Genomic DNA, 17,226 nt, shown 5'->3' with positions numbered 1-17,226 from the left:
AAACCGTTCCGACTTCCTGTCTCAAACATTGTCCAAAACTTCACTGGAGATCACATTTTTGTTCTCACTTGAAGGTTTAATTTGTTGAAAATGATTCAACGTTCAGTTGTAAAATCTACGATGACAAAAAAAAGGCTGCTGTAGGAATAAGCATATTAGGGAATGGGGTGGGGGAAGTTCAGTAAAATTTACTTTTATCTTAATACAGCCTGTTTCTATTTGCAGAATTGCCATGAGCTTGAGAAGATGGACCTGGAAGAGTGCGTTCAGGTGATTAAACTTTCACAGGAGTATTTACAAACTTTTGTTCTATAAAATGAATGGCGATTATGATTCCTCTGGTTACAACAATTTTGCAGCAGACCATTCATTGTCCAGTATTCACATCAAGTCCCACCTGAAGGTGATTTTAAATCTGAGCCAATCTTTTCTTACGGAGCCACGAGTATGAATTCCCAGCCGGTGGTATCGCTGGTATCAATAGCAAGCTATTTTTCTCACCTGCCAGAAGTGGTTAGAATGAGTTAGCAACAGCTATGTTTATGTTTCCTTGTGGCATTGTGTTGGTAAGGAGCAGATTAACGATACTACTTCTGTGCTTTTGGGGTGTTTTGCCTTTTTTGTGCAGAGTTGTCATGACGGAAATGAGGCAGGATGGAAACTGGTCTGATCTTTGCTAACCAAGAATTCTGGGCCAAAGCTGTCCTTACCCATGCTGCCCTTTGACCACACATGATGGGTTTTCTTTTTACACAAAAAAAAATTAGATGCAGGTTCCTGCAATTCTCCTGACCGAGAAAGGTCCTTGACCATTAATGTTCTTCAATTTGATATTACTGCCACGTGGGACAAATTTAATTTTTGAGTAGAAGCTGTTTTTGAACTCCAGCAATAAACCTGCTATTACCCTGAGGAAAGATCACAGTCTAGTCCTTTCGTTCCCACGAGGAATTCAGCGACACTGTCATGCCGAGTCATTGCTTCCTATTCAGGATCCCTAGTGTTGCACGACACAGTGGTCTTTCTCCCTGTCTTTCTTTTCCAACGCTCCAGGTTATATGGCTGGAACTTGCTCTGTGTTCAGCTCCAGCTCACTGTGCTTGCTGTGTCTGCTTGCGATGTAAATTGTGCCTGGCTACAATACTTACTTGACTGGACCTGGGATGCTGCAGCTGACATTTGATCTGTCTTCAGCCAGAGAACCACAAGTAGAAACCAAACACAAGAAGCATCTGATAATAACACTCAAGTATCCCCATCAGGTGTGTCACAAATAATGAGATCAAAATTACGTTTAGCTGAACAAGAAAATCCTTAACCTTCAACCCTTTTCAAACTATCGCAAGCAGCTGTTGAAAGTGACCATGAACATCTTTAGTCTGGAAAGCATGATTCAGAATTGATGTCGGTGATTTGCAGATCCACCTTGACCTATCAATAACCAATGTTGAGGCTGAGTAACAAAGTACTTCACAGTGTGGATCTAGAATAAAATAATTCTTGCATTTATATGGGGCCTTATCATATTGAAACATCTCAAAGTACTTCACACAATTAACTTCGTTTGAAGAGCAGTGACCGTTATATCGGCAAACAGCGCCGCTGGAAGCCCACAGTTAGATGAATGATCAGCTCATCTGTTTTATTTGGTGGTGGTTGAGGAGGGGAGGGAATGTTGGCCAAGACCATGAGATCCTCAGTGTTCACCTGAATCACTGGAATACATAGGATTTTGGGTTAATTTCCAAAGGATGGCACTCCTGAAAGTAGAGCACGTTTTCAGCACTGCACTGGCGAGTCAGCCTACATTGTGAGCTCAAACCCTGTCTGGAACCCGTAACCTCTTGACCCAAAGGCAAGAGTGCTGCCAACTGAGTTAAACCGTGCATTAGATCTGGAATTTCATGCATGATTACGATAGAATAAGCGCGCTCTCTGATCTTTGCATTTAATTGAAGCTACAAAGCCCAGTATAGCCTTTCTTTTTGGACCAATGGTTGATGAAGCCCAAAGAAGATTGAGCTGTTTTTTCAATTCCTACATTGAGCACCTTTTCCACAACAGACTGTGTTTTAGTCTCCAGGACTAAATAGGTTCAAAGCTTGGTTAAAGACTTTTGAGCTCAGTATCTATTTCATACTTTTTAAAAAAAAATCCTGGATAATCATTTGGCAGATTCTGATTTGAAGGTATTCTTTAAAGAATAACAAGCTTGGTATGTTTCATGAAATATAACTTTGCAACAACCTTTGTGGGAAAGCAGCCCGTGTTTAGTTCCATTGTGACCTTTTGGGATTAATGTCATATGTTATACAATTTAACAAATGTCTACTTGTAGTGAATAAACTCAATGCTGTCCTGTCCTTGATGGACCTCCTGCAGAATCTGCCTTTGCTTTCCATAGAAAATTGGTTTGTAGGTGCCACGGAATTCTAGGACCAATGCTCATGGTACTCATTCCAGCCCTACGTTATTACCATTGAGATATTAAAACTTCCTGAAGTACCTAGTCATAGTAATTGTTATATTGCAAAACAATGTAAAATCATGTTTGGCCGTTGAATGTTGGATAATCCATGGTGTAATGTCTATTTTTGGGATGGTGCGAAAACAACGGACCAACAGATCACTTGGAAAAATAAAGAATGCTTAACCGAAAACGGTGGAACGATACAAAATTCTGTTTATACCACTCGTAATTTCATGTTTTCCTTACAACACATTTGTGTGGTGACCAAGCTGCTACTGAAAACGCAGCTTATGTCATGAGCAACTCGTAACAAATAGGATAATTTTTTTTCAGTTTTGTCTCCCTTTGGCTCATGTCTTTTCTGAAGACAGCAGCACTTTGCAAGGTTAGGATTTCACTTATCCTGTCGTCCTTCTGTTAGTCGCCCTAGTGACTATTCTTTGCGTGGGAACCAAGGTTTTTGGTGCTGGCCGGAATATTCACCTGTGTAGGGCCCCACAGCTGAGTCATCGTGAAGTGTAGCTCTAGCGCCATGCTAAGTGGGACGGTCTAAGGACAGAATTGGCAGCTCAAAACTGGGCATCCTTGAGACCCTGTGGGCCAGATCACTGGACAACAACTGGAAGCAGGAACCCATGCAGGGGTAAGGTAATGTAGTGGTTATGGCTACTGAACTAGTAATCCAGAGTCGTGGACTAAATCTGGAGATCATGAGCTCAAATCCCATCATGGCACTTGAAAATCCGAATTCAGTTTTAAAAAATCTGGAAATGGAAAGGTATCCGTAAAAGTGACCACGAATCTGTCAAGATTGTTGTAAAAATCCAACTGGTTCGCTAGAATCATAGAAAGGTTACAGCACGGAAGGAGGCCATTCGGCCCATCGAGTCCGTGCCGGCTCTATGCAAGAACAATCCAGCTAATCCCGCTCACCTGCCCTATCCCCAAAGCCCTGCAAATTTTTTCCTTTCAATTACTTATCCGGTTTGCTTTTGAAGGCCATGATTGAATCTACCTCTGCCACCCCCTCGGGCAGTGCATTCCAGATCCTAACCACTCGCTGTGTTTAAAAAAAAAGTTTTTCCTCATGTCACCTTTGGTTCTTTTGCCAGTAACCTTAAATCTATGTCCTCTGGTTCTTGACCCTTCTGCCAGTGGGAACAGTTTCTCTCTATTTCTACTCTGTCTAGACCCTTCATGATTTTGAATACCTCTATCAAATCTCCTCTCAACCTTCTCTGTTCCAAGGAGAATAACCCCAGCTTCTCCAGTTTATCCGTGTAACTAAAGTCCCTCATCCCTGGAATCATTCTAGTAAATCTAGCACTAATGCGTCTTAGGGATGGCAACATGCTGGGTCTGGCCTAAATGTGACTTCAGTTTCACACTTCCTAATTTCCCTGTGACGTGGCCCAGCAAGTCACTCGGTTGTATCAAACTCGGGGCAACTAGATATGAGCAATAAATGACCATCGGCAATTGCCGGCCTTGCCAACGACCCCACCCCCCCAATCCCTCGAATTAATTTTTTTAAAAAAAGTATATAAAATACTCCCTCAACTCAAAGAAATTGAGTTGTTATCTCTCCTGCTCACCACTTTGCAGAGGTGGTCTCAGCTAACTCAGTATGCTGCTAGTTACAGAATTATTTGAAAAAGGAGAATAAATAAAGACGAGGTCAAGTTAAAAAGGATAACAAAATAATTTGTCATTTCATTGCGCCTGCGGCCAGTGCCTCAAACAGTAATCTTTGTGGAGAAATGTTAAAGAATTGCCTTTTCTTTCCCCAACCAAAAAAGGCAATATTACTTTCCCATCAAAAATTTGGCATGCATCTATTGCAACTGCTGACCCTGTCTAAAAGCCGATGTGCTGAAGCAGTTCACTTCAATAACCCATGTTCGGTCATTCAATTTAGTTTTGTTTTTCTCTCTGACAGATTACAGACAATACTTTAATTCAACTTTCCATCTACTGCCCACGGCTTCAAGTACTGGTGAGTAAAACCAGAGAGGTTTGCATGTGTTGATAGCAAAGATCTCTCATGAACTCTAGCCCTTGTTATGCTAAAGCAGCACTGTGCCCAAATTTAATTTATATTGAGTTGCATTATTTAGAGGCTCTTGTCTCACCAATAATTATACATGGTGTGGGGTGGGGAGTGTATATATTGTGATCCACAAGGTATCACGATTGTATGGGACAGACTGTTTGGACCAGAGGGTCTTTTCATGTTCATATGTATTGTATTTTGATTTGCTCTCAAAACTTTAATTTTCACATTATTGTAAATCACAGCTTTTTTTTCAATTTGCAAATCACCGTGATAATTCTACATCATTTTTTTAGTTATGTATTTTATTTTATCCCTTTTTGCTTTTTCTCCTTGCCTCCTCACTCCTTCCTTGGCCCGTCCCACCCCAAGTATGTGTAGGGCTACTATAACTGTGAAACTGTTCAGGACAGAACTACGGTAAGCTTCCTGCTGCTTGTCCAGCAAAGACCACTCTGCCCGTTAGGGCATTGGCTTGCAGTGGTACCTGGAGCTGAACAGCAGGTCGAGCCTTTAAGATTCCATCAGTGCTTTAAGCTGGTTGGCCAAGCAGCAGTAGCACCTTGGAGTAGTGTGGACCTATGCGGCTCAAGCATTGGATTATCAAGTCTGCCTCGGATGATCGATTTTAGTTCCAATCTCCCATCAGCATACATATCATGCTAGATCGAACTCTACCCCAAAGAGGCCCTGCATACACTGTATTTAAGAGGAGTCCACAGCGGCTGAGGCCCAGGGTTCTATAATGTATATTCAACACGACATTTATGCGCCTGCATTTGTTTGCTCTCCCTCTAATTCTGCTGTATTTGTATTCCATTAGCGGTTTTGTTCTCTTGTGTTCCTGTTAAGTCAAATTCACAGTTCGCTGCTGTTCTTGTGATCTCCGTCTTCCTAATTATGTGCAATAATTCTACTGCAGTTTCTACTGTTGCGACTCTCCATTTTCTATGCTACTGACTTTCAGGATTGCTTTCTGCTTGGTGTACTGTTTGCCTTTTTCTTCTCCTTTCTAATGGACAACAACTGCCGGAAGGCAAAGAATTCTGAAATATTTGGAGTGTGACTAAGCATCCTTTGCAGGAAACCTCCATTTGGTAGAAAAACAAATAAGCTCATCACAGCAGTGATTGAAACATTTTAAATAGGAACTTTGGGTAATAACGCCTGAACTTTAATACTTAACAAATTGTAACAAAAAAATTATTTCTGCACTTGCGGAATTGTGGCTTTAGGACTGCGTTTTAAAAAAGATTTCAATTGCTAGATTTTAAATCCCTCCGCGGCCTCTCCATCTGTCCGCGCGCGGCCTCTCCCCGCCCGGGCTGTCCGCGCGCGGCCTCTCCCCGCCCGGGCTGTCCGCGCGCGGCCTCTCCCCGCCCGGGCTGTCCGCGCGCGGCCTCTCCCCGCCCGGGCTGTCCGCGCGCGGCCTCTCCCCGCCCGGGCTGTCCGCGCGCGGCCTCTCCCCGCCCGGGCTGTCCGCGCGCGGCCTCTCCCCGCCCGGGCTGTCCGCGCGCGGCCTCTCCCCGCCCGGGCTGTCCGCGCGCGGCCTCTCCCCGCCCGGGCTGTCCGCGCGCGGCCTCTCCCCGCCCGGGCTGTCCGCGCGCGGCCTCTCCCCGCCCTTTGCCACCTTAGCCCTATTCTCCGAAATGCCCTCCCTTATCACTTGTCTCTCCACCTTGAGACATCGTCTCAAAACTCGTCGTTTTGACCAAGTTTTCAGTCGCCCCTCCTAATCCTTCCCTTCCTGGCGGGGAATCTGTTTTCTCATTTATTTCTATTTTCTGAAGCACCTCGGGATATTTTTATGTTGAAGACACTAAACAAATGCAAGTTATTGGTTATAACTCATTTTCCCCCAATGCAGAGTTTGTCACACTGTGAATTGATCACTGACGATGGAATCCGTCATCTTGGGAATGGAGCCTGTGCTCATGATCGGTTGGAAGTGATTGAGTTAGATAACTGCCCACTGATCACCGACGCCTCACTCGAACATCTAAAGAGCTGTCACAGTCTGGAGAGGATAGAGCTGTACGACTGTCAGCAGATAACACGTGCTGGGATCAAGAGACTCCGGGTAAGAGTGCTGCTCTCTCCTGTGTGTTTGACCCATACTCGTTTCATATATTAGATTATGACTGCTGTCTAGTTAATTGTCTACAATCTCAATCCATCCCACACCTGATAGTTGATAGATTTTATTGTCTCCTCGTGAATCTTGTTTGGTGTTTCTCATGCAAGTCAGAGGATGCACAGTTTTATGTGGATAGTAACATTATGCTGTGGAAAGCACTATGTATTACTTTGAAAGAACTCACCCAACGTTTATATATCAATTAGATTTTGTAGGACACACATCCACACTTTAGCAAAGGTCAGTTGCTGTTTAGGCTGGAGATCAGAACTCTGGTTTTGTTGGTGGGAAGGTCAGTTAAGAGCCTGCAGATATTGCGGCTCTGGGTATTTTCTGTTTGTGGAGTTTTGCTGTACATTTATGCTGTTAACCAAAGTTATTAAGGGCTATGGGGCTACGGCGGGTATAGGGAGTTAGGTCACAGATCATACATGATCTCATTGAATGGTGGAACAGGCTTGAGGGGCTAAATGGCCTATTCCTGTTCCTATATTCCTACATTGCAAATGACTGCCCAAGAGCAGCATAGCTATGAAAGGGGTGGGTCTAAGAACAAGGGCAGGAAATCAGGGGAAAAGCAGCAAACAAAAATTTTGAAATTATATGCTGGTAAATCAAGAATAAGCTCGAGGGGAAAAAAACCAAAATGACGGGTTACCCATGGTGACTAGCATCATCTAGTGGCCGAGATCTGGAACTGCAGCATGACCGAAAAATAGGATTTTGCTATTATAAAGTGTTTACATACCCTTTTTGTTCCATTTTAGAATGTTGACCTAGGGTTTTCTATTATAAATGTTGATATTAAAAGCATAACCAAAAATCGTGACAGCCGGAAGAGGTAAATGTGGGCAGGAAGTGCATGCCATACGCATGGAACTGATGATATTGGGCCTTGTACAGTACACGATTCAGACATAACGTGCATCTAATTAGAAAGTTGTGCCAATTATCTGATTTCAACATGTCTGAATATTCAGTTAATAAGCTCGGTTCTGACCTGTCCCTCTTCTTTTACAAATTTCAGACGCATTTACCCAACATCAAAGTCCACGCTTACTTTGCTCCAGTGACCCCTCCTGCATCAGTGAGCGGCAGTCGCCAGCGTTTCTGCAAGTGTTGCATCGTCCTATGACACCAGCTTTCTTTTTCCAAATCTATTTAAATAGCATTAGAATGGAGACGAATGAATGCATCGTCAGTGGTGATCCTGGTGCATTGCGGGAGAAGCTCCAGTGGGGGGTTTCCTGTACAGTAAGGGCTGTCCAAACACTGTGACTGATCACATGGGTTAACGGGCAGCGAGGGTGATGCTCGTGACAGTGGGTGCAGACCCATACTAGTTCTGTCACTGTATGATTCAATTCAGAGATTTCCCAAGAGTACGGATAATTTATTTTTTTTAAATCAATGTTGGATAAAAAAGTTTTGCAGTTCATGTATTGCAGTGGGGAAAATGTTAACTTTACATACCTGTTTCTGAATGATATAACCGAAACCAGCGGCACACAAGTGCTGTGTGACATGACCACCTTTTAAACTGTGTAATAACCCTTTTGCCCACTGGGTCAGTCTCTACGTGGGAACGGAGGGGATTTGTACAATTGAATTCTTGGCTCCTTTGACCTATAGAAGTTTTGTACAAAGTTTACTGCAGCATATCCTGTCATTCCTTCCATGGGAGGGAGGCTGTCGGATAGCATTATTAGCTCTGCAACTCACAGCGGTTTCTTCAATCTTGCACAGCTCGTCCTATACCTCTGCCCTTCACATTAGTACGGTTTCCATAGCAGCAAGATGACTTGTAGAATGACTGGTTTTCTTTTTAAAATATTCTGAACGTTTTTGTTTCTTTTTAAAGAAATTTTCTCACCAATTGTCTCCTCTCCCCACCCGAGCACATTGACTCCTTCCTTGCAGTATGGTTCCTCGGTTAACGGGTACCTTCAGTACCGCTCACAAGTGGCCAGTGTTGATGTGTGAATTGTAACCGTGAGTATTGGCAGGCTGTTTGAGCATGGGGAAGGAAGGGAGGTCATAGTTCAGTTCAGACACAGTCCTATCCTCAATTGGCACATGTGACTAGGGTTGGTGGGTAGCAGTGCAGAGCAGGAAGCCTGGTTGAAATTCCCTTCAGTGCCTGGGCAGCTGAAGCCAATTGTGTTCTACCCCTTCCCCGGCTGAGATCAGCAAACTCAGCACAGATGAGCAATCAAACCTTGTATGGCTCAGCTACAGGCTAGATAAACTTACTGAGCTATTGGGGAGCTGATGGAGTTTTCTCTCTGCTTGTTAAATCTCTCGAGTAGATATTTTGTTTAAAACTTGCTAACATATTGTGCAATATTAGTCAGTTCATGGCGCATCTTAACCCTTTGTGTTCTGGGGCATCAGTTCTCCATTAGTTCTGAGTATCAAAAGAGGATAGCAGTTTCTGCAATTCAAAGAATACAGAACTAAAGTTGTAGCATTTCTCTAGTAATTTCTGTTTGACTAGTACTGGATAACCCACTCCCCTACCTTTTATGGTTACTGTTCCAGTTAAAACACTACAAAGCCATAACAGTGTGTAAATTGCTTTTTCATATTCAGAGGGTCTAAAGCATGCATGAAAGCACATCTCATGTACTAGATGTCAGGGGAACGTAATGCAAATAACTTTTTTAAAATTAAAATGAGCACGATATAGTGTGAGACCCCTTTTGAAGATGTTCACGTTTTTAATTTGAGGTGGGCGAGGCGAGGCGAGGTGTATGTCATTGTGTTCGTGTCCTATGTATTTTACACTGAATTTACAGGAACCTGCTTGAAGTTCTGAGATGAGTGGTGCATTCCTGAAGTAAATCTTCACTGCAATAACATCTTGAAAGTATTCACCATTGAATGGCAACACAGCTTAAGCTTCTTTTAGCATTCTGTTAACGATAAAGACCTCAAGGCCCACACCATCAGATCCATAAACCATTTAGTTTGTGGACATCATTTTTTGCTGAGAGGTGAAGTTAATGTAAGGAAGTGAGGCGTTTTATGGGCTGGGTTTTAGGAGGGGTAAAAGTTAGAGCAGTTTCTATATTTATGGCTTGGCTCAGCACTGTTTAATCAGTGAGTTTGGAGATATTGACAAGTCATTCAAGTTGTTTCTGAACCAAGGGCACGATGTCTGTACAGTGATAAACAAAAACAGACCACAGGACGTGAGAAGGCCATTAAGACCAGTCCCTCCAAAAACACCTTTTACAAATCAATAACACAAGGAAGACTTAGTAACAGCAAATAACTTATTTATTTCAGTACCTATATATTTGCCAGCAGTTGTATGTAAAGTGCAAGTAATGGTAAAAGGATATAGTTAATAAGACAATTTGCAGTTCTTTTTCTGTAACTTGTCTTTTTATTGATGCAAGTTTGTTTTTAAACTGTACTGAGTTTATTTCTTTCCTCCTTTGCTATTCAAACTTCTGTTCTCTAGCTTTTATGCTTTAGGTATAATAATCATCCCAGTGTCTTTTTTACCAGTTAACATCTGATTTGTTTTCTAAAGATAAGCAGCGGAAATCTCCTCGGGTGCTCCTGATTGGCTGCCGTAACTTTGGCGGAAGATCAGCAAAAACGCGTCCATCCAGGGCTTTCACCAAAATTACAGAAGGCGATCGAGAGAACCTGAAGAAATTCCGGGCGGAGCTCTTTTTATGTTCCCCCTCTAGCTGTACCCTGTCTCAGTCCAAGATTGCTTTTCTGTTGACGTCTTTTCAATTCACTTGCAGCTCTACTTTACAACTGGATTCTTTTGATTGCCTAAACTGTCGGTTTCTCTCTTTGTACATTTTTTTTCTCTATATTCTAGATTGGAAACACCTTTGGGATGATGGGCTTTTAAGCAATGGTTGTTTACATTGACAGCTGATTTGCATGCCACATTCATAACATGCCGGCAGTATACATGTTAAATATTAGTGCGAGGCATCCTGCTCTAACTTGCCTCCGACCCTGCCTCATCCAGTTAATGTTCCTCTTCCTCCAGTGGTGGGAACTCCTGGAAGATTTTGTTGATGGCATTCAGACAGTTAAAACGAAAATGAATGTATTTGCTTCCAATATAGTCCCCTACTATGTATTCCCGATTCTGGGACTTGATAGGATCAGGCTGTGCAAGCACAAGGCAGGGTTTGAATTCTCAAAAATACTGAATTGTGCTTGACCCTTCCGTTCAGTGGTTCCAGGTCTAATCGATGTCCCTGCAGATTGTCTGTCTATTGTCAGCGCCTTGGGATGTTTTATTACGTTAAAGGTGCTATATAAATGCTAGTTGTTATTGTATATCCTTGTTCTAGCCATCTCGCAAGCACCCACAGCTGCTGCTGCTATTGGCTCTTGTGTCCATTCATCTAATGCTATTGACTCGGCTCCTGTTAGTGTCATCTGGTAGAGTAACATTCGGGGCTAAATCTCAAGTAAATTGGTGGATATTCACAGATTAGTGGCGATGGCTGATGTGAGCTGACACCAGTTCTATCAAATGCTCTCCATCTTTTCCTGTGGCATAGCCTTCAGCATCTCGTGTCTGGTGTTGTTGTTGTCTCGTTCACATTGTGGATTCCCTGCTGTGTTCTGGATACCATATTATCTGTACAGATTTTCTTGCCTGATCAGATTCTAATCTGGTTGGACACCCATACAGGGCAGTCTTGAATCAATGTCCTTGCAGGAATAAGGGAGGAAACTTCATGGATAAGCTAAGATGGGCTGAATGGCCTCCCTTGTCCCATAATTATCTTGTGACCAGTGGTCTGATTCTGAAGTGGCACCACTATGGTAAAGTTGGTGAACATTTCAGCCTTGACTGGTACATTTTGTACCCATTATTGATTGTCTCCAATAGATTATGGACCCTGGCCATTATTGCCAATGGAACAGACATGGTCCTGCTCACCAATGGGGCATCAACTTGAGAAAATGCATCTTTAACCAATGTACACCTCTGGGGAGGGGGTTGAACATAATGCAAAATGTTATTGGAAAACCATCATAGTGTCCAGAAATGTGTCTGATTACCCTGCACCATGGTATCTAAATGTTGGAGGGCCAACTGTGCCACTTGCAGTTTAATCCTGTTATGCCAGGTGGGTGCATCTCCTGCCTGAGACTGACTTTTGCTGACTCCTGGCTGGGCTATGACTGGAAGCTTTGTTGTCCAAGAATTGATCAGCACTGGCCAGTACTGAAGCACAGTGTTGCCCTATTGGGCCAGCCGCGGACATTGTCTGTTTTTTTTTTGGGCCTGTCCTTTATCTTCTCCTGAAGCACTCTGTGTGACGGAGTCTATCTTTCTGGGAACAGGCCAAGAGGCCTGGATAGATCCGGCGAGTAGCCGTGCTGTGTTTGGAAGATGCGCGCCACAGGCATTGATGGTGGCCGTCGACTGCAGTAAAAAACCTCCCGCACTTCAGTTTTTAAAGCCTTTTTGGGCTTGGCCAGAAGCAGTGGACATAGTTATGATGGGACAGTGCTGACTAATGCAAGAATGGGTTTTGCTGAATTTCAGGCGATATCAACAATGCAACATGACATGGGGGAATTTAAAAATGAAATAAACAGCAACAAGAGCTTTGAAAATCGGCAATTTGAAACGGGGATGATCTCTCGGAGAGCAGGAAAGGTTCCCCCCACTGCTCATAATATTATTAATGTGATGCAGAAACAGTGGGACCTAATGGGAAACCTGTGCTGCCATTCCCAATACCTGCAGGGTTTTCAAGAGCATGTGAGTGCAGGGTGTCAAGTCCATCGGTGCACCAGCATCATGACGTGTGGATTCTCTGGTAGGGTGTGGAGGATCCTGACTCTAGAAGAATGCCATTTTCTCCCTGCATTACACAACTGACTAATGTAACTACATATGTAGTTTATTAATCCTCCACATCTTCCTCTCCGAGTTTCCTGTTCTCCACTGGGATTGTGGCTTCTGCATGATTCTAGCACTGTGGGCTGCTGTAAGCTCTTGTGGAAGAATGGACGAGGAATGAGTGGGTTGACAAAGGAAGGTGAATAATTATGTGGCAGTGTTGAAGAATAGAAACCCACAGCATAGGGCCACCTCATATCGTAGCATGTGTAGTAAAAATAGCTGCAGAATGGGAGTGGTTAGGGTGAAGTGCCTGGAGGGACAAACTATTATAAAATGGCTTCTCTGCACGTTCTCGATCAGAGAATTGGAAGTTCTCATCTGATAAAACTTCTTTGCAAAGTTGCTTTGAATGGTGTGGGTCACATTCCTTGTAAGACATGAGGGTACAGCTGAAAAATGATCTTTCCAATTCAGTGCTAATTTGACAATTTTCTGAAGATCACCATATCAGAGCAGAAGGTATGAAAATACCACATTGATACAGCGAGGGCTCTACTGATCTGACGGTTAAGGCACAGTGTCAAGGCAATGTAGTGGGAGATCTGATTTGTGATTTGCCTGTGCTGTGCTTTATGCAGGATACAAAGATGCTTATTTGCTCACACTGTTGAATTTACACATACAAAATAGCCCAAGTTACTAAGTTAACTTGTTAATCCTGGTGATTAACCAGTTGACTTCTTGTGTTAATGCTGCAAATGTCCAGCCTATCCTGTATTTGGCACCTTTTGTGGAGGGGTTAATTTTTATCCGTTAAACCTGCAAAGCTTTGCTACGCAATTAATTGCCAATACCTTTTGAAATCAAGCAATAAAATTGTGGACGTACTGGAAGTTATGAATAATCCATAGTAAATCATAATGTAAACATTTTAAGGTTGGACTAAGTTTGGGGGGTGGGTGTTGGGCTGGAGGGAGACGGTGAGAGCCTTATAATCTGACATTACAGAATAGAGAGTAATTGCCTTTCATTTTTAAAATGACAGTAACTATCTCCTGGGCCAACTTAAAGATCTGAGGTGTTGCTGTTTGGTACTTCAACATGATCGCAGCAACTTTACATGTGCAGCATATAAAACATTTTGGTTACTTTTAGATCTAGATTTTCAGTGGAAAATGAAGGGATTTATTGATTTTTTAAAAAAAACTTTTATATACTTTAGAGACACATTTGTTGAGGCAGTTGAAGTGAACAAATTGATGCAAAAATGTAATGTTTTTATTTTTCAGATTATATTATGAATTCAAATTGGATTCATCATGAGAAAATGTGCTGGAGTGTTTATTAGAAGCACCACAAACAACAACATTCAAACTTCTTGCCATCACATAACATTTCAGTCTATAGTTCTAAATTTTAAGTATGATGCCTGCCTACATTTTCGGTTGCTTTAAAATTCCAATTTCCATTGGTTTAATTGGGATAAACTCTAGATTTGGTCTTTCCTCCAACCCTCCAAAAAAAAACCCAAAAGTAGGATTGGAAAAATGAAATCCAGCCCACTGGATGATCAACTTGACCTGAAATTGGTCTCCGTGCTGCTGGGCCAGGAGAGGGAAGAATCAGGCAGGGTTCCTGTTTCTGACTGCCCTGCAATGATCTGTACGTGGATGTTGAGTGAAGATAGGATCAGGTTTGACTGTGAGGCCAACCACATTTAAATAGCCTGCAGAGGCTTGCACGTGGACAAGGGAGCTGTCACCCAACTCAAGTCAAGCCTCCAGGAGAGGAGGGGAGAGAATTGACGAAACAGAAGTCAAATTTAAGATTGTAAAATGCAAACTTTCTGTGAGTGCATGCAGAGAGATATTCTAACCTTCACCTTTTGGTACAAGGTTAACTTCCAAGATAAATCGAGGACTTTGCTGTAACAAGAGCAAATTAAATGTGATGCAGAGAGTGGGTGAAAGGGTTAACCTGATCAGAAGAAAAATAACTACCTTTTTAAAGCTACAGCATAATCTAAGGAGCTGAAGCATTGTTTTAACATGTCAGATGAAACAGTGCAGTTCATTTTATTTATGCAAATAAAGGCTACTTGAAGAAGAAAAATCATTTTAAGAATGTACATATTTTGTAAAAAGGAAAAAAAATTCACAAAAAAAAATTCAATAGAGTGATGTGCGGCCTTAAATTGTCAATCATCAAGGTTATTCTGTTTATAAATTATGTGAGAGATTGAAGTCATTAGTTATTGAGGACGTGACTCCTGACAGAAATACGCTAGTCCCAGTGCCACTGCCTTGTGGAAGGGATGATACACCTCAGTGACGGTAGTGGTTGGAGTGTATGTAAATGTTTAGAACTATTTTTCTCTGCAATTTTTTTTACATTAGTTTTTTTTTTCCTCCATGAAATGAGAATTAAACAAGTTTCAAACAAACCTGGTCCCGAGCCAGTTTACAGTGAGGCCTGTATGGTTGCCTAGCAAGATGATGTCAAAGGTCATTCCCTATTGCTAAACTGATGTGTGATAATAAGATCCTTCTTTGTGGTTGCTGTGTACGTCATGCCTGATGGGACTTTCCATGGTTTGGATGCCATAGTAAACCTGTGATTAAAAGTTTGGTGCGTTTTTTTTTCTCTGACCATTCCCATGTGTAATTTTCTGAAAATCAGATTTGAATTTTTTTCTTCCCTTTTTATATCTTTCCAGTTCATCAAATTTCAACCACTAAAGTGAAGTAAAGGCTGTTGGCTGTCTGTCTCATTTCTCAATACAGAGATGGATAGGGTCATTGCAGCAATGAGTCCATACAGGCCTTACTAATGAGAAATAACCTGACAATTTGTGTTTCAGCTTTAAAAGAATGTGTTACATTTAAATGTTACATTTGGTAAATAGGTTGAAATCTTGTTAAATCCCTTATATATAAACCTGTGTTGTACATACTGTATTCCAATTATATTGTAATCTGTGCTAATATTCTCAAACACTGAGTGTTCATAATATAATGCCAATGTATTAAATAGTGGAGTATTTCCTTTCCTGTGTCTCATTTTGTTTTTTGTTTCTGTAAAGATATAAAAATTGAATCAATAGCAATCTAACAACCTAGAAACCCAATTCCATGGTTCAGAGTGTAAAGAGCAAGAGTTTAATATTCCAATCGTTGGCTGGTGTTTATCAAGAACAAGCATTTCTGACATAACTTTACCAGTCATTAAGACCAAATGAGGCTGCAAGAGTTGTAAAGTGCTGAAATAGAGAACAGTTCTCTAAATTTCAGAGATTTGGAAGCTGCATGATGCAGTGAGTTTTTTTTTTATTCGTTCATGGGATGTGGGCATTGCTGGCGAGGCCAGCATTTATTGCCCATCCCTAATTGCCCTTGAGAAGGTGGTGGTGAGCCGCCGCCTTGAACCGCTGCAGTCCGTGTGGTGAAGGTTCTCCCACAGTGCTGTTAGGAAGGGAGTTCCAGGATTTTGACCCAGCGACGATGAAGGAACGGCGATATATTTCCAAGTCTGGATGGTGTGTGACTTGGAGGGGAACGTGCAGGTGGTGTTGTTCCCATGTACCTGCTGCTCTTGTCCTTCTAGGTGGTAGAGGTCGCGGGATTGGGAGGTGCAATTGAAGAAGCCTTGGCGAGTTGCTGCAGTGCATCCTGTGGATGGTACACACTGCAGCCACTGTGTGCCAGTGGTGAAGGGAGTGAGTGTTTAGGGTGATGGCTGGGGTGCCAATCAAGTTAGCACACTGTCCTTTCACTGCTGGAGATGGTGTTCATATTCTGCCCAGATTAACGGGATGAAAGTCTCTTATGGGTCCTATGTGATACGAGTTTTTTGGACAGTCTCAACTCAGTTCCTGATGGGCTCATGCTCGCAGACCAAAATAACCCATTATTGGCCACTAATTGGCAGCATGAGGTGCCAATTAGGATTGTTGGTGTGGAAAGTAGAAAAATTTGCACCAATGCAATAACTGCTCTTCTGAAATTGGAACAGAGTAAAGGGGAGCTTTACTGTATCTGACCTGGGAGTGCTCAACACGCACACTGGGTGACTAAATTGGAAAAATTGTTCCACACTTCAGCCATAAATTTGAGAGTAGAAAGGGGAATTTGAGTGATTCTACATATGATAGTGTTTATTGGCCTCCACTCACTCCCCATGCCCAAGCTCATCAATTTTCAATTTATAAATTCATCCATCCTTCCGCTCTCACTCTCCACTCTTATGACTCTGATCTACTTCCCCTCTGTCACCTTTCTTCTGCTGGTCCACAATCAGTAGGATAGCCTCTGTAACTCTCTTCCTAAACCCCTCCTTGCTACAACTTATTGAAACATACAAGATTCTGAGGGGACTTGATAGGATAGATGCTGAGAGGATGTTACCCCTCATGGGGGAATCTAAAACTAGGGGGCATAGTCTCAGAATAAGGGGTCTTAAGACAGAAAGGAGGAGGAATTTCTTCTCCCAGAGGGTCGTGAATCTTTGGAATTCTTTACCCCAAAAAGCTCTGGAGGCTGAGTCATTGAATACATTCAAGGCTGAGTTAGACAAATTTTTGATCAGCAAGGGAGTCAAAGGATATGGGGAAAGGGCAGGAAAGTGGAGTTGAGGTAAAAATCAGATCAGCCATGATCTCGCTAAATGGCGGAGCAGGCTCGAGGGGCCAAATGGCCTACTCCTGCTCCTATCTCTTACGGTCT

General features: G+C 42.5%; 1 protein-coding gene across 1 annotated transcript in view; it reads left to right on the top strand.

Annotated features, from left to right (window-relative positions):
* The window catches only part of LOC137299863 (F-box/LRR-repeat protein 20), a 112,645-nt gene extending 97,092 nt beyond the window's left edge, over positions 1 to 15,553 (top strand). The window contains exons 12-15 of the mRNA XM_067968810.1: positions 226 to 270; positions 4,410 to 4,466; positions 6,391 to 6,603; positions 7,688 to 15,553. Coding sequence (XP_067824911.1) covers positions 226 to 270; positions 4,410 to 4,466; positions 6,391 to 6,603; positions 7,688 to 7,795 — 423 coding nt within the window. The 3' untranslated portion in view covers positions 7,796 to 15,553. The remainder of the gene's footprint in view (positions 1 to 225; positions 271 to 4,409; positions 4,467 to 6,390; positions 6,604 to 7,687) is intronic.
* The last annotated feature ends 1,673 nt before the right edge of the window (positions 15,554 to 17,226 follow it).

This window comes from Heptranchias perlo, chromosome 30 (assembly GCF_035084215.1).
Source record: "Heptranchias perlo isolate sHepPer1 chromosome 30, sHepPer1.hap1, whole genome shotgun sequence".
Classification (NCBI taxonomy): domain Eukaryota; kingdom Metazoa; phylum Chordata; class Chondrichthyes; order Hexanchiformes; family Hexanchidae; genus Heptranchias; species Heptranchias perlo.
Note: the sequence above shows the minus strand (reverse complement) of the source record. Positions and strands in the feature narration are given on the sequence as shown.